Genomic DNA, 23,896 nt, shown 5'->3' with positions numbered 1-23,896 from the left:
GCTAATTTCAATATTATACCTTTTTATACAGATAATTTATTTTTAAGTAATTATTATATGAAGATATCATATGCTCAATAAAAGTTATTAATTTAATTCTTTTTCTGTTATATTACTATAATTTTTAAGAATAAATTATTTTATATAAATATAGAACGGATAATTACTTAAAGATATAGTAACAAAGATTTTAAATATATCATATTTCAATAAATAATATTTAATCAGGTTTAATGATTTTTATAAAACTTAAATGATCAAAATTCCACTCAAACATAATATACTTTACGAGTTTGCAACAATCATAAAACTCGGAATGCCAATATTTTATGTTTGTCATATTTATATTTTTAAAAAATTTCTCAATCTTTTAACATTAAACGTTCACAACCATGATACTCGAACTCGGGTTTTCAAAAAATACCAAAATAATGTTCGTCAATGTCGTCGCATCGGTGCAATATCGTGTCTTGGCGGAGAAGGCAAAAGATGCTTTATACAAACTTAGCAACCCCATGACTCAAATTCAAGCCTATGTTTTCGATGGTGTCACACTAAACTTATTGATCTAATGTTCTTCCTTGATTGCCAAATGGAAGTGATTCGAATTTTTCTTCATTTTTCCTTATCATGTAGTTATCAGGGCCAGTGTTCCAAAGCTGGATCTGGATGATGCTTTTGAGTAAAAGAATGATATTGCTAAAGTTGTCGAAGATGAGCTCGAAAAGGTAATCGAGGGAACTCGAACAATTTTTTATTCGTATCTCGAATCGATCTCGAGCTTCTTACCATACAACACTATTTGATTGTCATTGTGACTTAATAGGCTATGTCAGTATGTCTGCTTATGGATACGAAATTGTCCAGACTCTCATTGTTGATATAGAACCAGATGAACATGTGAAAAGAGCCATGAACGAAATCAATGCCGGTGAGTTTTATCTCATACGTCCGACCGATTTGATCTCCTGTCCGACCTTCTCGATAGTTTTTATTTTATTTTGTTTTACAGCTGCTAGGATGAGAGCTGCTGCTAGCGAGAAAGCAGAGGCGGAGAAGATTATACAAATAAAGAGAGCAGAGGGAGAGGCCAAATCGAAGTATCTGTCGGGTGTCGGGATCACAAGGCAACGACGGGCCATTGTCGATGGTCTAAGGGACAGTGTGCTTGGGTTTTCGGTCAATGTTCCGGGGACAACGGCTAAGGATGTTCTGGATATGGTCCTTGTTACTCAGTATTTTGATACCAGGAAAGAAATTGGTGCTGCCTCTAAATCATCATCAGTGTTTATCCCTCACGGACCCGGTACTGTTTGAGACATCGCCACCCAGATTCGAGATGGCCTGCTTCAGGCATCTCAGCATCATGAATAGAAGTGGTCGCCAGTTCGGACTCGTGATCGTATAATTTCCGTATTGCAATAAAATGAATTGAAGGTGAAAATGATCTAGAAGTTTACATTGTGCTAAAACCGGATATGGTTTAGTGTGTTTAAGTTAAGTCTATGTTCAATGGCTTAGAAATATGAAATGTAATTTGACATATGTAAAGTTAATGAAAGTGAACTTCTCTTTGCTACAGACAATCATATAGCGATACAGAGAACCTTTTTTCTTTCCCAGGAAACAAACAACAATGTCAAAGAGTTTCCCAGGAAAACTTCTGTCACTTTACCATGAAACCAGCCAGGATTTTCCAGGAATCTCACAATGCTAATACAAGATAGTAGATCAACGCAACAGGTCTGCAATAAGCATGCCAAAGATTACCCTGAAAACAAACAACAAACAAAACCTCATCAGTCAAATGGATCAAAATCAAAACATTTTGTTTGAAAACACCATGAGGATTACCCTGTGCTCAACATATCAGGATAAACATTGTATTCCTTGGCGAAAATAAATGGAACCACTCCAGGAGGAAGAGCTGCCTGTAATGCCAGATTTGTGTGTCAATGTTTATCTTTTCATCCCTTCGATTTACGAGTCGAAAAATCGAGATTAACGAAACAGTTTACTAACCTGCATGATTGCCATTCTTAATAATCTGCCTCTAAGTCCTATGGCAGCCGAGGATGCTGCCATTAGAGCAGGACCAGCCAAGAATTTCAACACGATGCCTACGATTGTCATTCGAATACCGCATGCTATTATGCTACGCTGAGATGCCATGAATAGACCTATACTGAACATCGACATGCCAAGTCCTCCGTTCGATAATATAGTTATCGAGTCTTCAACAATGGCAGGGAATTTTACGTTCAACCTACAGAAATATAAACAAATTTCTCAGTTTCCAATCAATCATCATCAAAGATGTAAACATCATTGTCGGCTTAAAATTTTCCATAATCTAACCTGAATCGAATGCTTGCCCAGATGAGACCAAGCAAAGCTGCATGAGTATTCGGATTTGCTATGAGCTTCTTTCCCACTATCAAGAAAATGAGCATAGTCTTGGACTTGCATCGTTTGTTTTGTGCCTCTTCTTCTCCATCTTTATCTTGTGCTTCTTCCGGATCTTCTTCGTTCCCTTATTCGGTCAAAATAAAACACATGTTATCGAACTGTTGGATTTTTCGTAAAACATGTCTTAATATAAGTACAAAAGGACATGACTATCTTGTAAAAGAATGAGTATACTATGCTGGACATGTGCTCGTATTCATATTCAGGATAGACCGAGGACGAGACGTATACCTATGTCTTCTACCGTTGGTGTAATCCCAGAGGCTCGCTTTGCAGCACTCAACTCGAAAATGAGCAACATCAAATTATACCAAATGATGCTTTGAAGAACAACAATCTGAGCAAGTAATCCGCCAGCTTCATCTCCATACATGGCCTTCAACAACGGGGTTCCGACTATCAAAGTGTTCGGCAACGTCAACAACGAGAAGCCGGTTATGATCGACCGCAAACCGCCCCGAGAATCGAGTTTCACGACCGCGACCAAAACGATTAGGGCCAATACTTTCTGAAGAAAGTCGGCGAGTATGATCTTGACGTTCATCTTGTAAAGGTTGTTATCGGAGATCACTTGGAAAGACAACAGCGGGACCGAGAATTTAGCGACGAACTTGTTTATGCCGGCACATTGTTCCGGCGTAAAAAGCTTCCACCATTTAACGGACATGTAAGCCAAAATCATGGCGACGTATAGAGGAACTATGGCTGTGAAAATATGATAGATATCTGCCGAAGAAATCATGGTGAACTAGTGATCTTTCAAGGTTTTCAAAACAATGTATTGTTTTTATTAATATAACCTTAGTACGTGATAAAGTTAGTGTATGCATGTATGTATGCATGTATGCATGTATGCATGTATGCATGTATGCATGTATGCATGCATGTATGCATGGATGCATGTATGCATGGATGCATGTATGCATGCATGGATGCATGCATGGATGCATGGATGCATGGATGGATGCATGGATGCATGGATGCATGCATGGATGCATGGATGCATGGATGCATGGATGGATGTATGCATGGATGCATGTATGCATGTATGCATGTATGCATGTATGCATGTATGCATGTATGTATGTATGATGGATGTATGCATGTATGCATGTATGCATGTATGCATGTATGTAAAATTATATATTATTTATGCAATAAATTTTAGGGTAAATTACATTTTAATCATTTAACGATTCACATGGTTCTAATTTGGTCATTTAACTTCTTTTTTCAAAAGCATACCTAATGTTATATTTTGATTTTATTTTGGTCATTCATCGTTAAAAAGTTGACAGAACTACTGACGGGGTAATTTTTATTTTTCAATTATGACGTGACATTATCTTACGATGACACATCAGCATCAATATTAATTTTTTTAGTTGCGGGCAACCAAAATAAAACAATCGATTTGATTTAAAAAAATAATTGACTGACCAAAACAAAACCATGTGAATAGCTAGACGACTAAATACATAATTTATCCTAAGATTTTGTACGTATAACTTTATAAACATGTATTGTTTATTAGGGTTTGACTAAATCCACTAGTGGATACTCATTAAATTATTGCTTTTTCTACGTACTTTTCTATTTACGTTTGTTATTTTCCTCTTGTAATAGTTTAAGTGTCATATAATGGCAGGCGTGGTGATAATACGAGTACGAAGATCATATTCAGTGGATTTTTTTCACGATCCGTCAAAAAGTATTTAATTCGTATCGTGGGTAAGATTTTGTACATTTATACGTATTCCGACACGCTAAAAAGTGTGTTATGGATAAGGAAAATAAATGTTGCTAAATCTAATTCTAAGTTTGAGAAAATCTCGACAAGATCTTCTTAGCCAATAATCAACGTTTGATTTAGGATGAATATATATTTATCTTAAAATTATATATTTTATAATTTGTAAACCTAAAATCAGAATGTATTTTATCTCAAATATTTCTTCATCTATCACTAAAATAATTTTTGTTTTAATTTTTAAAATTAATGAGTTATCTAAAGTTTGATCCATGATGTTTAATGATAATCTAGTTCTGATGTAACCGTGGGACATTGTTAGGGAGGATCTAATTCAGGGGTGTTGTTTTTCTTTGAATATTTGAAGTTATTCTCTGGTTTTAATACTATGGCTTTAGTGCTTGTCCCAAAGTGTTTGAATCTGAGTTGTATGTGTGATTTTCAACCGATTTCTTGTTGTAATGTGGTTTATAAGTGCATCACGCGTGTTATGGTTGCGAGGTTGAAATGCTTCATGCCTGAGGTTATTTCGGCTAATCAGAGCGCTTTTATCCCGTGCCGGAGTATTATGGATAACACTTTGATTGCGCAGTAGATGGTTAAGGGGTACAATCGGGCAACCCTTTTGCCAATATGTGCCTTGAAGCTGGATTAACATAAAGCGTTCGATTCAGTGGATTGGACATTTTTTTGTTTATGTTGCTAGAGGCCTTTGAGATGCCTAAGGTGATTATTGCTTGGATTAGAGAGTGTGTTACTTCTGTGTCCTTCTCTGTTTCTCTCAATGGTGGTTTAGTGGGCTATTTCAAGGGTGCAAGTGGAGTGAGGCAGAGGACTATTTCTAGGCTTCTGGATAGAGCAGCTAAGTTTGGCGTGATTTAGTACCATCCAAGTGTCATAGGGTTAGATTAACAAACTTGTGTTTCGCTGATGATTTGTTAGTTTCCTCGGAGGGGACTTTTGACTCTGGCTGGAGTTTGGGAGGTGCTAAAAAACCTTTCACAATTTTTCGGGGTTGCGGATGAACTCGAGTAAGTCTGAGGTGTTCTCTTAGGGGTTGTGGATGATGTGTTGTTTGAAATTTCTGAGGTTACGAGCATTCGGAGTGACAAGCTTCCGGTTAGGTATCTTGGCATTTCTCTTGTTGCTAAGAGGCTTACTGCTAGGGATTGTGCCCCATTGATTGCGAAGATTGAAGCTAGATTGAAAGGATGTAAGGCCGAGATTCTCTCGTATGTTGGTCGATTTCAGCTTATTCATTCAATAATTTACAACATTGAAAATTACTGGGGGAGTCAAGTGTTGCTCCTTGAGGCAGTTATTAAGAAAATAAACCAACTGTGTTCGCGTTTTCTTTAAAGGTGAGGACATGGCGATAAAAGGGGAAAGGGTCAGATGGGCTCATGTTTGTGCTCCGAAAACTGAGGGTGGGCTCGGACTCAAGGATCTCAAGACTTGAAATTAGACTTGTATGGTTGGTTTGATAAGGAGACTTCTGCTGAAGGATGGGTCTATATGGGTTGCTTGGGTTCATGCATATATTACAAAAGATAATTCTTTTTGGAACCTATCTTGTCCTCAGTACTGTAGCTGGGCTTGGCGAGGATTACCGAGTATGAGGCCATGTGCGCTTCAAGTTCAAGGGTTGCTCACGGGTTCGATCTCCTCTACTCGGGAGATCTGGAATGAAATAAGGGTGGAAAAGGATAAGGTGAATTAGGAGAGGCTTGTGTGGCATCCTGGTTACATTCCGAAGTTTTCAGTTACAGCTTGGATGGCAATTCTTAATAGGCTGCCCACGAAGGACAAACTTATTTTGTTTGGAATGCAAGTGGATGGAATTTGTGAGCTGTGTTTAAGAGAGCAGGAAACTCGTGACCACATTTTTTTCCACTTGTAGTTTTTCGAAGAATGTATGGGAAGCAATCCTTCTCCTCTACCACTTGCGAAGAAGGGTGTTGGATTGGTCACATGAGGTGATTTGGGCTTGATGTTGCCTGCGAGGTAAATACCTTCTTTCTTCTTTACTGAAGAAAAATGAATATACTCACATCTTACAGATGCCCGTAACAGACACCTAGTCCCCCCAGATCGAGTACCATAGAAGATCACAATGGGAAAAAATACATTGAGAGAAAGTGCAACATACCTAGGCCCGTGGATTAGAAGGGCAAGATCGTTGGTCATTTTCCCAGATTCCACTGTCTGAATGCAAGCATCCTCTAACTCGTGAACAAAGTCCAGCAACTTGTCATTGTTATCTAGTTTTGCCCTGCAAGCAATTGCATGGAAGTTCAAATGAAAAATGATAAACAGAAAAGATAATAAATGAAGATGATAAACAGAAAATAGAAGATACCTGTGCTCCATCCCTCTTATCCATGCAAATATGGAAGCAATGCTGTTTGTACTGGTTTCTTGTCCCTTTTGATGAAGCCCGAAATGTCGTGTTACGGTCCCCTGAGCTGCCTCAGCTTCTAGTGTCTTCCCATCAGATGACAGCTGCAGAATTTGTTATTACAAAGATTTGCATTCAATGGCCCAAATGGTGAAACTGATATAGATATATAAGAAACAAAGTCTTTTGACACAAACCAACACAGAAGTCATCAACCAAATCCTGCATATAGCAAAAACATGCATTTAGACTCCACAAGAAACTGAGATAAAATTTCAAACTCAAGCATTGATTTGTAAATGATTAAGCTTATTAACACAGAAATATATCCATTCATATCAGTAGGCATTTCAAAAAGAGAGAGAGAGCATGATTTATTATATTAATGTACAATCACCCTGTTACAGCCACAAGTGCTCGAATCTGTAACCTCTGGAAACACTAATAATTATCACCATTTTAGAATAATTGATGTGTATATATATAGTGATAATAAAACAAATGTTAAGATGAAATATATCCTAAATTAATAATCTTACCGGAAAACAAAATACAGCTAAACAAACACATATTTAAGCAACTGAAAACAGAAAACGAAATTTAATATGTTTATATACCACCCATCAAATGTTGCCCAAATTAAAATTTCAAATATAGATATACCAAAATATAAACCTAGATATAAGCAAAAGTTATTTCTCTTTTAGAATCTCCCTCCCCATTGTTCTTCTCCCTCCTTTCCATGGCAGCTTTCTTGATCATCTTCTTCTTAATCGCCCCCTCGATACGACGCTGTCGTGCCGACAATAGACTCGACCTCGTCGCGCGTTCATGCGAGACGGCCACCGTGAGGAGCAAGGATGATTACTTGAAGAATTACAAGTTGATACTCCGACACATGGAGCCGGAAATGTATAGGAACAAGTTTGCGTTTCACGAAGCCGGAAAGCCGCCGGATAAACTTTACGTGTTGTCTCAATGCATGGATGATTTTTCGAGAGTCGAATGCGCTCAATGCTTTACGAGGATCACTAATATTTTGCATGCATGTTTTCCGACCACCGGCGGTCGTGTTTACCTCGATGGTTGCTTCATAAGGGCTAACAATTATAGTTTCTATAGGGAAGTCACTTCACATGCCGATAACGAAGTGAGTTTCTTTACATACATATATTGTCCTATATCGAATGTTTTTTTTTTATTTGTATTGATGTGGATATCTTATGATTTCGTAAATTTATTATATGGAAGTTAGAGATGCAGCGATGATGTCGAAACCAGCGACGATTTCAAGATGGTCTTGAAAAAAATGTTGCCCAAGATGGTCCAGGAGGCTCCCTACAGAAAAGGGTTCGCCTTGTACAAGGAGTCGTGGAACGGGACCACCGTCCACGGGATGGCTCAGTGCTGGAAGATCTTGGACAAGGACATGTGCTCGTCCTGCCTTGCCGACGCCGTCGACCTCGTCTACCACTGCATGCCCGCCAAGGAAGGCCGTGCGCTCAACGCCGGCTGTTTCTTGCGTTATTCCACTTACAATTTCGCTCACAACACCTCCGTCGCCGCAGTCCGATGTTAGTTTCGTTCACTTAAATAAAATACGCAAGAGTTATTAATAAATTAAGATTACTATCGTTTACTCTATTGTAGATGCTATAGTATCATTCATAATTTACATCCTTATTACGGCGATCGTCTGCTCGTTGGCCGTAGCCGTCGGGCTGCGGTTGGGGAAAATTGCCTATAAACAGATTAATCCTCGACGCGAATGGAAAGGTAGCGTTATGAATCCGAACATAATCCGAATATAAATTATGATACGTAAATTTTGATTTTGTACGTTACACCACACAGGAAAAGAGGTCGATTTCGCCGCACTGGACCAGGCCATGAATTTCCTGCAATTCAAGTTGTCAACTTTAGAGAAAGCAACCGATTGCTTCAATAAAGCTAACAAGCTTGGCTCTGGAGGATATGGTGAAGTATTTAAGGTATAAACTCGAACTTGAATATCTTAATCCTTAAGTTCGAATTGCTCAATCGAGATTTGAGCAAGTTTATAATCGATCGATTTTGAAATCGAACATATCGAGCTCAATTCGTGTAGGGAACATTACCGGATGGACGAGAAATCGCGGTAAAACGTTTATACGTAAACGGAAGGAGCCGAAGCAGAGAAATATACAACGAATTGGATGTTATCAGTAAAGCACAACATAAGAACTTGGTCCGTTGCCTCGGCGGTTGCTTCACCATTAATGAGAACTTCCTTGTCTATGAATACCTTGCCAACAATAGCCTTGATTGTATTTTATTTGGTAAGCTACCTTATCTATAGTTGATTACAGACCCGAACGTGAGCGTCGGAAGTGTCGGACATAGATAATTCAAGAAAAACAAAATGGTACGATACGAAATCTATGTTCGACACTCTTGTCTGATGTATATCTAAACATGAATAGGAGAATATGATACGAAACATTTTCGGTACTAAAACAAAAATGGTGACCTATTTTGGTGGCCTATGGAAGGAAGATCCCGAGAAGAAGAAAGAGTTGGATTGGGAGAAAAGGCATAAAATCATAATGGGAACAGCCGAAGGGTTGGAATATCTACACAAAGGCTGCGAAGTTCGGATCATTCATAGGGACATCAAGGCCAGTAACATCTTGTTGGACCTCAAATTCCGACCGAAAATTGCCGATTTTGGCCTCGCTAGACTATGTTTGCGCGATACCGACAAGTTTCATCTCGTCAACAACACCGTCGCCGGCACTTTGTGAGTAATCCGTGTTCTCTTAGATAACATGAGATTATATATGAAGAGTCGGAATAACATAACTCGGATATCTTCTGATTGAATTTTTTAGTGGATACATGGCTCCGGAGTACATTGCGAAAGGAAGATTAACGGAGAAAGTAGATGTTTACAGTTTCGGAGTTCTAATGCTCGAAATCATCAGTGGAGTGAAGAACACCAAAATCGAATCCAATAATAATCTCGAAACATTAGTCACAGATGTAATCACAATTTCACGTCTTCCTTATATTTTCTTTTTGGAGTCGTCACTAATCATTTTTATCTTGTTTTTTTCAAGACATGGAAGCATTTTCAATCAATCACAACAAAAGAAATCATCGATGAAAGCTTACATTCGGAAGATCAAATTGAAGAAATAAAGAGAGAAATTCATCTGGGATTGCTTTGCACTCAAGCCGAGCCATCTTTAAGACCAAACATGACCAAAGTTCTTCAAATCTTAAGACATAAAGACATGGATATGCCTTCCCCGACAAAACCTCCATTTTTTTATGAATCTCTTAAGTTATCTTCTTCCAGCTTTCATAGTTTCCGAGTAAAATCCCAAGTCAATGATAACAATTTTTCAGGAAAATCCCAAACCAATTATAATTTACAAAGTTACGATCATCAAGATCACTGTAAATTGTAACAATGACCACTGCCTTTACCATTTTTTTATGTAGTCAGGATATTTTCTTTTACTTTTTAGATTGTCACGCTCGAAATTTAGGAATTTGGATTTTTTTTTGTTTGAAAAAAATGAGTATTTTTTATTTCATTTTTTTATTGAAATTAAGTTTGGGTTTTGTATAAATATACAATTTCAATACATAAAATAATAATAAACTTATAATTAATTTTCTTAGGACACTGAAAATCTAAATTAGATCTTAATCAAATAGCATACAATTTTTGTTTATAATATTATTATGTTATAATTTTTTTGTTACGTTTGCTATATTAATTATAAACTTTTAATATTTATAAATTATATTTTATAAAATTTTGGCTTAATTAAAAAATATGTGTTCAATCAACTTAAAGTCTCAAAGTTCATAGTAAATTAATCGTTTGGTCAAGTTGTTCATCTTTGTTTCTTCGTATTCCCTTCGATCATGGGTTATAGATTCACTGAAAGTATTCACCTTCCTTTTTCCAAAATCTCTCTTTCCCCTCTATGTAGGATTAGTATTAGATTTAAAATTTATAAAAAAAATCTCAAACATCGTTACTAACACAAGTTGTTGCCAATGTTGTCGAACATCCACTCACCTACCAGAAGATCACCACTATTGATCATTCATTTTTCATGTCTTCATCCCCTAATTCCTTAAACATAAATTTATATATCTCCCTAGACACTAAATCCTTAAATTTGTTGCAGAATACGACTATCGGATAGAGCAAATTCGCAACTGATAATTTGAGAAAATAAAAATGAAGATAAAGAAGACACAAATTTTACGTGGAAAACCCTTAAATAATAGAGGGTAAAAAACCACGGGCAATAGTAGAAGAATTTCACTATGAGAAAATAGGAATTACAACTTCTCTCGATTTACCAAGGAGAAAATAATGACAATTCTCCTTGATAAAAAAGGAGAAAACAACTCTCAATAAACTCTCTAAATTATCTAGTATTAGGAAAAAGCTAAAATGATTTGGGATGATTTTCAAGATAAATGGGTTAGGGTATTTATAGTTGAAGCTTAAAGACTAATATTATAAATACCTTAAAGTGCAGGGACTAAATTTTGCAATTTTCCCATTTTATTTTTCAAACAACTTTGCAGCCAACTTTGAATTAAATCAAAGCAGCCGACTGCCATCTAGAATAAATTAGCTGCCACATGCTATTTTATTTTTGACTTTCTACAATCTCCCACTTGAAGATTTGATTGGAACAATCATATCTTCACATCATTCTTTCAACCTTGTATCATCATGTTGCTTACGTATCTGACATGCCCCAAGAGGATCGACACCAAGTAAATTTATCAGCATTGATCGACTTCATCATGAAATCTGATATGTTGTCTTTGGTATAGATTTTGTAACACCCCAATTTAGGGGCTAAAATTAAGAAATTATAAAGTGGTGGATTTAATTTGGTATTTTGAAAGAACCAGTGGGTTAAATTGCAAAATTTTAAAGTTGACAGACCATTTTATGAAGTGCATGAAATTCAGTGGCTAAACTCTTGGTTTAACCATTTTTAATTATGAGATGATATAAACCCCCAATTTCCCGTATGTTTTTGGAAATTTTTCCAGTTTTCCCTCTCCCGTCAACCCCTCTTTCAACTCCGATCTACTCGCCGAAACCACCATCGTGTTCGTTGCCGATCGAGGAACAAAACCCCTCAAAGCTTTTGTCGTGAATCGTCGCAGTTCGTCGTTAATTTCAGTCGGAAGTATCGTCGGTAATAACTCAATTTCAATTGGTTTTCCGTCGATTCACGACGATCCGAGCATCCGTTTACGACTCCTCCCGCATCATCGTGTTCCTTGCATCGTTCCGAGTCTGTCGGTGTCATCCTTGGTCTCCGTCGACGGCGGCGTGTGAGGAGGTGAAGCGGTCAAAGTTTCCGATTTGTTGAAATCGAGCTCTTCGCCATTCAAAATTGTGAACCGAGCTTTGTAAGTATCTCGAAATCGCTCAAAATGATTTTTAGGAATTATTTCAAGAATTTAGCACTGTTCACGCGCCGCCACTGCACGTGGGGAAGGAAAAAGTGACCGGTTTGACCGGTTTTGGAACTGTTTTGACCGGTCACAACCCGACCCGTTGACCGTTGACCGTGACCGGCATTGACCACTATTGACCAAAACTTTGACAGGCTTTGACCGGGCATTAAACGACCTTTGACTTTGACCGAGTATACCTATCCTGAAATTTTTCAACGTTCCAAATCCGATTCCGCAGTCCGTTTTTTGAAATTCGAACATGAAGGCCTCGAAATTTCCGGTCAAACCCGTTGACTTTGATTTTGACCGTAAATTACAAATTTCCGAAAAGTCATATTTTATGCTTTTGACGTCCTGAATCCGAATCCGAAGTCCGTTTAGCCAAATTCAAACCCGGTAAGCTATTTTTCACTGATTTATCATCTGATTCGACCTGCTTATCGCAATTAAGCTCCATTTCTGATATAATTTATGTTGATATGTATCTGAGGAATTATTGGAAGTTGAATTTAAGATTAAAGGCGTTCGAATGGAATTTTTATGGTCAATCAGTATTGCACAGAAATCGAGGTAATACTTTACTACCTCTTTATGCTTTATGGAACATGTGGATATTGGTAAATGCATGAATGAAAATGTTAGGGATAGTATGTGTAATTAATGAAGTTCTACACTTGATTCGAATATGGTAAAAACTCGGTATCTGAATATGGATCAGATGACTAGTATAAGAAATTGAAAGACAATTTGAATTCAATTACAAGATATTAGATTAAGTGATATGGGAATCATCATTGGATATGTAATGTATAAATTATCTCATTTGATAAAGTATGAAAATACTCCAGTTTAAGTGATAAATTACGAAAATACCCTTATGTTGTAAAAAGATAAGATTTGACCCTGAATAGAAAAATACTAAAGAAGTCATGCTTAAATCGATGAATTGCTAGTTTCATCGTTAAAATATACGTTTATACAGAAAATTTCTGATAATCCGAAAATCTCCGAGTTATGAGTAAACACCTGAAGAATAAATTATCGAGGGTGCTCTTTCGTCAGAATTGTTTGAAAGGACTGAAATAGATGATAAGTTCGAATTAAGTGATAAGATCGGACGGAATGAAAAGATTGAAATATCATATATTTGTAAAATGACCAAAATACCCCTGGAATGGAAATGACTCGAGAATATCATTAAGCTCAAGAATGAATGGATATCCTCAAGCTCTGAAATGAATAGAAAAATATTGAGCACCAAAATGACCAAAATGCCCTTATGGTCTAGACTAAGTAAATGAATTGGATTCATTAGGGAATCCAAATAAACAAAGGTGTTATACAACCATTAAAAGTTATGGAACACAGTTTAAGTAAGTCGATCAACCTTAATGACATGTCAGTACCTGAATGATATATATATTACTTGAATGTGTGTTCGTCTCCTCAAGTTTGGATCGATGATAATGTTGGAAGTACTCACCTCAGCTTAACGCTAAATCACATTTTGTACTAAGAGGTGGATACTAGTTAGACAAATCAACCACGAAGACTAAATTTAATTGAACAGAAGTACAATATATATCTAAAATTCAGAAACGTCTGGATTATCTGGAAAGCTCTGAAGTAACTGGGATAGACTTGACTGATAAACGAAATGAGTAACCTCAATAACTGAGGATTAAATAAGTGATTGGATGAGTTTTGGAACACTGTTGAACTTGCATGATGAATTATCCTTATGGGTCATAAAACATGAATCAAGTACGTATGTATTTCCTGATATCGTTGGAATATGGAAATGAATTAAAGACTATTGGAAGATCTATTCAGCGATGATTACGAAGATGATTTATGGACAAGAATTTTTGGTATTAAAGAGTAAATACTCTGAAAATGCAGTAAATTGATGGGACGAAATGCATTAGTTCAGAGAGATTGTTCAGTTCGAATTGTTCGATAAACCGATCGATTAACATGGATTGTAAATGTCTTGAAGCTTCGTTTCTCCTTTATTAGCTCAAATCACTCTGGGCATTCTGGAACGCTTTCCTGATGCACATGAATCATAGTGGAATTCTAAAGTATCAACTTTAAATGTCTGATTAGATCGGTTAGTAATCGATTCTCTCCAATAGGATCTTGTTCTTAGAATCCGATCAAATTACATGAGCTTCATGTTATCCTTACCGATAATTACAAAATGCCTCTAAAAAATACTTGGATTCTCTAGTGTGTTCCCTATGTACTACATAATTATTTTATCTATTTTGAAATGAGGTACACTAAAATCTATGGTTACTGTTTTATGATGCCTCGACTTATCGATAATGGTTTATGGACTATGACTGATATATGATTATTGGTTTTCACTGATATATGATAACGATGATTACGGACCTAATGTGACTCTTGGGTAGGCTCACGGGCCCTAAGATGCTCCATTAGGTTGGCTCCCTTTTGCCGTGTGCTTAGGGTAAGCCCTATAGACTTACGGGCCTAAAGATACAGGCCCAAAGCCTATCCTTAGGTGGCTTCCTTTTTGTTGTGTGCTTAAGGTAAGCCCTACGGACGTAGTTCTGAGGAACTGCGGATGATGTATATGAAAAGGATTTAAACTACGAGTTTCAAAAGTGAAACTTGATTATGATTTTATAATGATTTACTGAATTATTACTCGTTTATTGTACCTACTATGATTTTATCGTACTATTGGAACACACTAGACATCTTATTCGATCTCTTGAAAATATCATACTTTGAATGCTTCCTATGAACTATGATCTTCTTAGCTTCAACTTGATGAACTACTGATGGAACCCCAGATTATTCCGCAACGGGTATACGTCTGATTCAATAAGGAAATTATATGGCTTTCCATTAATCTGCATGTCAAGTAGCGTAATATGGTAGTTCTGTATTACTGAGCTTTCCGAAGCTCACTCTATTACTCACCATTGCAGGTTAAAAGAATTGTACCAGTATAGCTATCAATATCAGTAAGGGGGTTCTTCCGACGTTGGTTGTAGAGTATGGTACATGTGATTAGAGGGCATGAAGTTGTATTTTGTTTTATATTTGAGTTTAAAACAAACCTGTTTTATTTCTGAATAATAATAAATTATTTTATGATTTGACATATTTTATGAAAAGTTTTAAATTTCTGCCATTTTTACAGTGGGTCGCTCCGGTGACCCTAATGTAACACTCCAGATCGGATCGGGTTACCCACATCGGTCTGGGGGTTACAGATTTTCTGCATATCTACCGTCTCTTCTTCCACCTTTTCACGAATGTAATGATATTGAACTCGTATGTGTTTTGTTCTTGAATGAAATACTGGATTCCTTGCTAGATGCAATGCGTTTTGACTGTCACAAAACAGAGAGGCATACTCTTGATTGTGCCCAAGCTCCTCTAATTATTCAACCAAATTGCTTCTTTACTGGCTTGTGTAGCTGCTACATATTCTGACTCTGTTATGGATGTAGCCAAAACTGACTGCAATTTTGAAACTCAACTTATAGCTCCACCAGCAACGTTAAACACATATCCTGTAATAGATTTTCTTTTATCCAAATCCTCTGCATAGTCAGAATCGACATACCCATTGATAAGTAAATTTGATCCTCCGTAACATAATGCAATATTTGAGGTCCTTTTGATGTATCTCAGGATCCTCTTTACTGTATTTCAATGCTCTTTGACTGGATTCACCATGTACCGACTAACCACTCACACTGCTTGTGTAATGTCTGGTCTTGTGCATATCATAGCGAACATTAAACTTCCCACTGCCGATGGATACGGTACTCGATACATCTTCATCCTCTCTTCTTAACTGCTAGGACTCATACTGGAGGATAATTTGAAGTTAACAGAAAGAGGGGTAGAAATTGGCTTATAATCTTGCATGTTGAATTGTGACAAGATCTTCTTCAAGTAATTTTTTTATGAAAGCCAAATCTTTCTATTACTTATATCACGGTGAATTTGCATCCCTAGAATCTTGTTTGCTGATCCCAAGTCCTTCATTTCAAATTCCCTAGCCAGTTGTGCCTTTAATTCTTCAATATGATATTTGTTGGGTCCTACAACCAACATGTCATCCCTATACAACAATAATATAACAAAATCGTTATCACCAAACCTCTTGAAATAAGCACAAGGGTCTGCATTAAGTCTGTTGTATCTAAAGCACATAATGAATGAATCAAATCTCTTATACCAACACCTCGGTGCCTGCTTTAGACCGTACAGAGATTTGTTCATCCTGCAAACCAAGTTCTTCTTTTTGCATTCTTCAAAACCTTTAGGTTGGAGCATATAAATCTCTTCTTCAAGATTTCCATTAAGAAAAGTTGTTTTAACATCTAGCTGCTCTAGATGTAAGTTCAATGTAGCACACATTGCCAAAACTACTCGAACTATTGTTAGTCAAACCACAGGAGAAAATATTTCATGGAAATCAATACCTTCTTTTTGAGCATATACTTCAACCACCAGTCTTGCACGATACCTCTCCACTTGATCGTCACCATTTCGCTTGATTTTAAAGACCCATTTGCTACCAATTGGCTTTCTTCCTTGTGGTAATGGCACGAGGTTTCATGTATTATTTTTATGAAGGGCTTCAATTTATTCTTGCATCTACATCATCCACAGTGAAACATCTGAGCTGTTTATTGCCTCCTGAAATGTTGATGGCTCACCATCCTCTATTAAAAGACGGTATGCAATATTTCCTTCTATAACATAATCTGAGTGCCAATTGGGACGTCTTTTCACACGATCTGATTGACGAGTTGTTGGAGCTTCAGAACTCTCTGGTTCTTGTTCATCATGTGTTGGTTCTGCTTCAGAAGAATCTCCTTGTTCAAACTCTTTTCCCACATATATCTGTGTAGTCTTTGACTTTTCAGTGCTATCATCGTCTTTTTTTCTTTTTAGTTTATCTTCTACAAAGATAACATCCCTGCTGATGATCATTTTGCGGGCAGTGGGATCCCACAAACGATATCCCTTTACACCATCAGCATACCCCAAGAATTTGCATTTCCTAGATTTTGGATCCAACTTTGAAATTTCTTGGGAGTTGTACATTACGTACAAAATACTTCCAAATACATGGAGGTTTAAATAATTAATTAGTTTACCAGTTCTCATCTCCATTGGTGTCTTTAGCTCTATTGCGGTTGATGGAGTTCGATTCACCAAATAACAGGCGGTATTGACTGCTTCTGCCCAAAATGATTTTTCTAGGCCTGCAACCCTCAACATTGCTCTTGTTCTTTCTAATAAGGTTTTGTTTATCCGCTCTGCCACTCCATTTTGTTGAGGAGTGTTCGCCACTGTGAACTGTCTTTTGATGCCTTCTTTGCTGCAAAAGTCATCAAATTCTTCACTTGAGTATTCTCCTCCATTATCTGTCCTGAAACACTTGATCTTATTTCCAGAATCAAGTTCCACCCGCGCTTTGAAGTTTTTGAAAGTTGAAAACACATCTGACTTCTTTTTAATAGGGTATACCCAACATCTCCTGGATTAGTCATCAATAAATGAGACAAAGTATTTTGCTTAGCCTATGGATGTAACTGGTGCTTGTCATACGTCAGAGTGAACCAATTCGAGAACACTTTTGCCTCTAGAATTTGATATGTTGAATTTCAACCAGTGATGGTTACTTGTTATGCAGTGCTCATACAAAGTAAGTGATACATTTGTTAACCCTGTAAATAGTTTTCTCTCCACAAGGACTTTCATTCCTTGTTCTGACATGTGTCCAAGTCTCTGATGCCATAGCATTGCAGAATCTGAACTACATGAGGCAACAGAGGCTTCTGCTTTTAGCAATGTCTCTCCTTTTAGCATATACAATTTTGCTGCTATCTTTTCGCCTTTCATCACCATAAGCGCTCCACGGAACACCTTCATGATTCATTTCCGTGTTTCAATCTTGCTTCCATTATTATCAAACAATTCACAGGATAATAAATTTTTCTTCAGACCTTTCACATGCCGCACATCTCGAACAACTTTAATTGTTCCATCATACATCTTTAATTTGATGGTTCCCACTCCAACGATCTCTAAGGCATGATCATTGTAACTATACACATATCCCATTGAGACAGGTTCATAATGATGGAACCATTCTCTTCTTGAGGTCATGTGATATGTTGCTCTCGAATCAATGAGTCATATATCTGCAATTGTTTTCTACCTTCCACGGTTGTTGACGCTTCACAACATAGAGCATCTCAATCATCTGAAGTGTTTGTGGTATTGTCTTGTGGATTGGAGTTTCTATTTAGACTCCAAAAATCCTTCTTCAAGTGACCATTCTTTCCACAGTTGTAGCACTTTAAATTCTTTTTGCTTCTCGACTTTGATCTACCATGTTTGTGACTGTTGCTTTGGCCACGTTCTGTTGATCTCTCTCTCATCGTTGTTAACGCTTCTGCTTATTGCAGATTTACTTGTATGTCTTCCTTGTTCTTGTGCCAATTTTCTTCTTGTAGAACATCAGCTGCAACATCATCAAAGGCTAGACTGGTGACATTACTGTTTGTCAAGTTGATGATGAGTTGATCATACGAATCAGGTAGACTTTGAAGTAGAAGTTCAGCACGTTCTTGTTCTCTTATTGTACAGCTTAAGGATGTAAGATGAGAAAATAAAGTGTTCAGTGTCACTGAAGTAGATTCTGACATTCGTAGAGTGTACAATTTCTTAAGGAAAATTTTATTGTGCAACGATGTGGCCTCGTACAATTTGGTGAGATGATCTCATATCTTCTTAGTTGTCTTCTTCTCCTCGATGCTTGACAATACTTTATCTGCTAATGCTAGATGAAAGTTTGCCATAGCATTCTCATCTATCTCGTTCCATTGCTTTCATCTGTGAAATCTATTGGCCTTTCACTGATAACTGCTAAACAACCGTATTTCCTCAGGATGACCTTCATCTTCAATTTCCACAATAAGAAATTTTCCCATTGAACTTTTCAGTATCAAATTTCGTTGTCATAGCTTTTATTACGGATAACTCTCACTATTTCACTATCGTGAATAGTTCACTGGAATCTTCAAAGAATAGGTAATACCTTCTTACTTTCTTATGTTGGAGCATCCACCTTTTGGTGGCAACCACAAAAATAATAAAGTAGACATTGCACACTCTAATCTAGCTCTAATACCAATTGTTGCGGAATACGACTATTGGATAGAGCGAAATCGCAATTGATAATTTGAGAAAATAAAAATGAAGATAAAGATGACACAAATTTTACGTGAAAAAACCCTTAAATAATATAGGGTGATAAACCACGGGCAATGGTAGAAGAATTTCACTATGAGAAAATATGAATTACAACTTCTCTCGATCTACCAAGGAGAAAACAATGACAATTCTCACTTGATAAAAAAAGAGAAAACAACTCTCTAAATTCTCTAGTATTGGGAGAAAGCTAAAATGATTTGGGATGGTTTTGAAGTTAAATGGGTTAGGGTATTTATAGTTGAAGCTTAAAGACTAATCTTGTAAATATCATAAAGTGCAAGGACTAAATTTTACAATTTTCTAATTTTATTTTTCAAACAACTTTGCAGCCAACTTTAAATTAAATCAAAGCAGCCGGCTGCCATCTAGAATAAATTAGCCACCCCATGCTATTTTATTTTTGACTTTCTACAAAATTTTCAATACTCAAATCATAATTATTCTTAAAGCCTAATACTCTTGTCTATCACCACCACCATCACTGAATGTTCACCCACTCATCGTTAAACTTCCGCTAACGGACATTCATTTTATCATCTTCTTAATCTTTTAAATCCTTAAACTTAAATCTTTAGATCTTCGTATAATCAAATTCCTAATCCAAAAGTTTATTACTATCGTTAGTTTTTACCATCGCCGTTAAACGTCTCTCCACCCACCCGTCGTTGGACTTACTGCTCGCTACCTCTTTGTGGTTGTCTAGATTTTCAAATCTCATTGCTTTACTGCTGCAACTAAAAAAATATAATAAGATAATGATAAATCACCGGTTAAATTTGAATCATCTGTTAAATCATATGTATGTTAGTCATGCCATTTTCAGGATATTTGTGTGAACAAGAGCTGTTGTTTTCTTGGTGATTAGTTTCAACTTTTGAAAGATGTCTCAAGACAAATTAAATTCAACTTTGGAAGGTCACGGAACGTTGCATTTAGTTTTTATTGCTCCTCTCCTCGCATTTATATTTACAATGATGAAATATTATCATGTGCTCTTAGGTTATATAAGAAAATTAAAATATACGCAATGTATAATTATAAATTATGTAAAATAAAGGTTAAACTATACAAGTGACCACCTAACTATTGCCTCTTTTTCATTTTGACCAATATTTTTGAACTTTTGTCAACACGTCACTCAACTATTTAAATGCATTCAATTAAACCACTTGCCGTTAATTAATATTTAACAGAGAAGTTGATATGACAGTTAAAATATTTGGTATAATTACACATTTGGTCATTGAATACGTAACTTACGTATTCTATCAATTTGGTCATAATTTTAATAAATTAAAATAAAATTAACTCTCAAATCTTTAATTTTAAAAGATTTTAAAAGTTACGACATATTCTATATTTATAACAAAACAAAATTTTTACTATAAATTTCGTTTATGGTTCTCAGAAGTATCTTGTCAATGGTACTATAACCTCTTTTGATTTTAAGAAAAATATAGTTGATTAGCCCATGCATAGAAAGTTTATTGGACAAAATTTTTATCCTGCTACTATTTGTAAATGGCATTCTACTAGAAAAGGGTGATATAGTCTAACCTGTAAAACTAAGAAATTTTTATCTAGTAAATTTCTAATAGAAAAAAGAGACATATATTTCTTTCGTGTTTGCATAGTCTTCCTTTAAAATTTTAAAAATTCATCTCCTACCATAAAATTTTATGCCCCTTTAATAAAAATTTATACTGATAAGATTCTCGGTGGACTTAGCATGCAAAATTTTGCACTAAGAGATTGCCCTATATCAAAAGGACAATAAATTTAGTTTTCTTTAAATTTAATATCATAAATCATTACTTGAGTTATTCAAATTTTTTAGAAAAAGTTTTTGGTATAAATTTTATTTTGTTATAAATATAGAATATGTATTAACTTTTAAAATAAAAAAGTTAAATTTTGGGTCATTATACATGGCACCATTTGATTTGAAGGTTAAATTTATTTTAATTTATTAAAATTAGGACCAAATTGATATAATATAACAATGACCAAATGTGTAGTTATACCAAATATTTTCACTGCCATGTCAGCTTCTCCATTAAATATCAACGGCAAGTGGCTTAATTAAATGCATTTAAATAGTTGAGTGACCTGATTAACAAAACTTCAAAAATATTGATCAAAATAAAATGGGACAATAGTTAGGTGGTCACTGGTATAGTTTACCATTTATTTTAAATAATTTATCTTTAAATTTGTAACTAATTTATAATTATAAATTGAGTCCTTTAGAATTTAATTTTTATAAATTAAATTAATGGTGCTCATCGTTAGTGATATTCATTGTTGCTTGTCGAACGTAAAAGAATCATCTTATATTTTAATGTATATTTGTAGTTATTTTATATTATATTAAATGTAATTATATGGATAAAATTGGAGCTGGAACTATAGAGTCTAGGCTTAGTGAGAGCGTAGCTACCATCGCAAGTGGATGAAAAAATAAATAAAGAAATCAAAATGTAATTCACAAATACACAAACGTATATACTATTTTAGAAAGAAATAATAACCTCAGTGACCAAAAATGTTTTATAATATACGATTTTAACCAATTTTTTTAGGATTTGCCAAAATGACCAACAAAATCGCAATGCGATCTCAGGTATCGCAAATCAGTTTCCATATTCGCAACGCGAACTTCGACTATCGCATTACGATTTACATATTCGCATTGCGATAGTCTAAGTTTGTGTTGCGATAGTCGAAGTTCGCGTTGCGATTTATTACAAATTCGTTGCGATAGTCTCCAAGTTCGTTGGTTCGTTGCGATAGTCTCCAAATTCGTTGCGATAGTCCAAAATCGCAACGACTAGTGGTATTGCATTTGTTTCTTAAGAATTTTCTCTAAAAAAGATAGTATTCGCGCGGACGTGTCGAAGACACGTATTACCATGACCACGACCACGACCACGACGAAGACACGTATTACCACGACCATGACTACGACCCGACCCGAGACGAACGGCGGTGGCGGCGGCGCGTAAGAGTCCCCCTTGTTCTCTATCACTCAACAAGGAAGGGGGAAAGTCAAGCCTTAAATATCATTCCCAATAGTGTTTCCAATACTATGTGGGATTGAGCATTACCAACACTTGTTCCCTGTAGACACTAATTTTCGTCCATATTTTTTATTATTATTTTATACATATATACCTATATATATTATATGGTTTGCAAACGGTTTTTGAAAAAATATATATATAATATATAATTTTTTAAAAAGAAAACATTTTGAAAATATGGGTAACATATAGTTTTAAAATCATTTTAAAAACTTATATAATATATAGTTTTAAAAACATTTTTGAATAAATTATATAATATATAGTTTTAAAAACATTTTTGAATAAATTATATAATATATAGTTTTAAAAACGTTTTTTAAAACTTATATAATATTTTTAAAACATTTTGAAAACTATATAATATAGTTTTGAAAACTTTTTTTAAATATAATATATAGTTTAAAAAATATTTTTGAAATATATGTATTATATAATTTATATTATATCAGTATTATTATTATTTATTTTCTTCTTATTATTTTCTTTTTATGTTTTTTTCAGGGTCCAAACAGTCCAATAAGTCAGACGGGCCTGATCCAGCCCAGAGGTCAAATTAGGGTTCCAGTATATGTCAGCGCCACACAACAGGGGACCGTTGGATCAACAAAGAGATCAACGGCCAATATAGCAAGGGAATCAGGGTTTGTTTAACCCACAAAGAGCTATCAGCCGCGGCCGATCTTGGACCGTTGGATCTGACCCAATCCAACGGTCAAGATCAAATCAAGGTTACCAGAAGCCTGAACGCCACCACACACCGGTCGCCGAGATTTCCGGCCGAGGGGATCGGGACTGACCCATCCCGAAATCCCCGGCCAACCAACCATGATCCCGAGATCGTCGGGACTCCCAACGGCCGGTGGGGGTTATAAAAAACCCACGACCAACGCAGTACGGGGGAGGGGTTACCAGCCAACTACGAACGAATCCACAGTACCAACACATCAAACACGAGAAAGAACCACAAACGCAAGAACAACAAAACCAAGAACCATTTTCTGGAACGAAACATCATCAAACCAAGATACCAACAGTAAACAAAAGCCATCAACACAAGCAAGCAAAACCCCAAAAATATCACATCAACACAAACGCAAAAGACCCAGCCACACATAAAATATCAAAGAACCAACCACAAAGCCGAAGAACTTGGGTAAACGAAGGGACACCGACGGTTTAAGGGGTCTTTTTCAACTGATCAAAGGTAAGTAATCTGAATCGGTTTTTAAATTTTAATTTAAGTTTCTAATTTCTCGCAATTAAAGACAACCGATAAATTAATTGGTACCGAAAGGGCGGTTCAAGGGTGCTAATCCTTCCTTGACCGTAACCGACTCCCGAGCCCGACACGTTTCTGGTAAAACGCAAATCAGGTAAGATGGTGCCCGGCCCGCCTAAATTCGTTTTAAAATGGTCGGTGGC

At 36.0% G+C, this 23,896-nt stretch overlaps 3 protein-coding genes across 3 annotated transcripts; 2 read left to right on the top strand and 1 right to left on the bottom strand.

Annotated features, from left to right (window-relative positions):
* The first annotated feature begins 424 nt into the window (after positions 1 to 424).
* LOC120137675 (hypersensitive-induced response protein 1-like) lies at positions 425 to 1,574 on the top strand. The gene is made up of 4 exons (XM_039153376.1): positions 425 to 546; positions 637 to 728; positions 827 to 931; positions 1,013 to 1,574. The coding sequence occupies exons 3-4, from the start codon at positions 838 to 840 to the stop codon at positions 1,315 to 1,317; spliced, it is 399 nt and encodes a 132-aa protein (XP_039009307.1). The 5' UTR covers positions 425 to 546; positions 637 to 728; positions 827 to 837; the 3' UTR covers positions 1,318 to 1,574.
* Positions 1,575 to 1,731: 157 nt separating this feature from the next.
* On the bottom strand, positions 1,732 to 3,211 carry LOC120137873 (auxin efflux carrier component 8-like). The gene is made up of 5 exons (XM_039153513.1): positions 2,701 to 3,211; positions 2,359 to 2,533; positions 2,023 to 2,266; positions 1,855 to 1,931; positions 1,732 to 1,771 (listed from the first exon to the last, which is right to left on the bottom strand). The coding sequence occupies exons 1-5, from the start codon at positions 3,209 to 3,211 to the stop codon at positions 1,732 to 1,734; spliced, it is 1,047 nt and encodes a 348-aa protein (XP_039009444.1).
* A 4,141-nt stretch (positions 3,212 to 7,352) lies between these two features.
* Positions 7,353 to 23,125, top strand: LOC120137782 (putative cysteine-rich receptor-like protein kinase 43). The gene is made up of 8 exons (XM_039153449.1): positions 7,353 to 7,767; positions 7,873 to 8,191; positions 8,268 to 8,393; positions 8,472 to 8,608; positions 8,725 to 8,935; positions 9,153 to 9,396; positions 9,488 to 9,638; positions 22,976 to 23,125. The coding sequence occupies exons 1-8, from the start codon at positions 7,360 to 7,362 to the stop codon at positions 23,123 to 23,125; spliced, it is 1,746 nt and encodes a 581-aa protein (XP_039009380.1). The 5' UTR covers positions 7,353 to 7,359.
* Positions 23,126 to 23,896: the final 771 nt, after the last annotated feature.

The sequence above is a fragment of the Hibiscus syriacus genome, unplaced genomic scaffold, assembly GCF_006381635.1.
Source record: "Hibiscus syriacus cultivar Baekdansim isolate YM2019G1 unplaced genomic scaffold, ASM638163v2 tig00110676_pilon, whole genome shotgun sequence".
In the NCBI taxonomy this organism is placed as follows: Eukaryota; Viridiplantae; Streptophyta; class Magnoliopsida; order Malvales; family Malvaceae; genus Hibiscus; species Hibiscus syriacus.
This window is presented reverse-complemented; position numbering and strand designations above follow the sequence as displayed.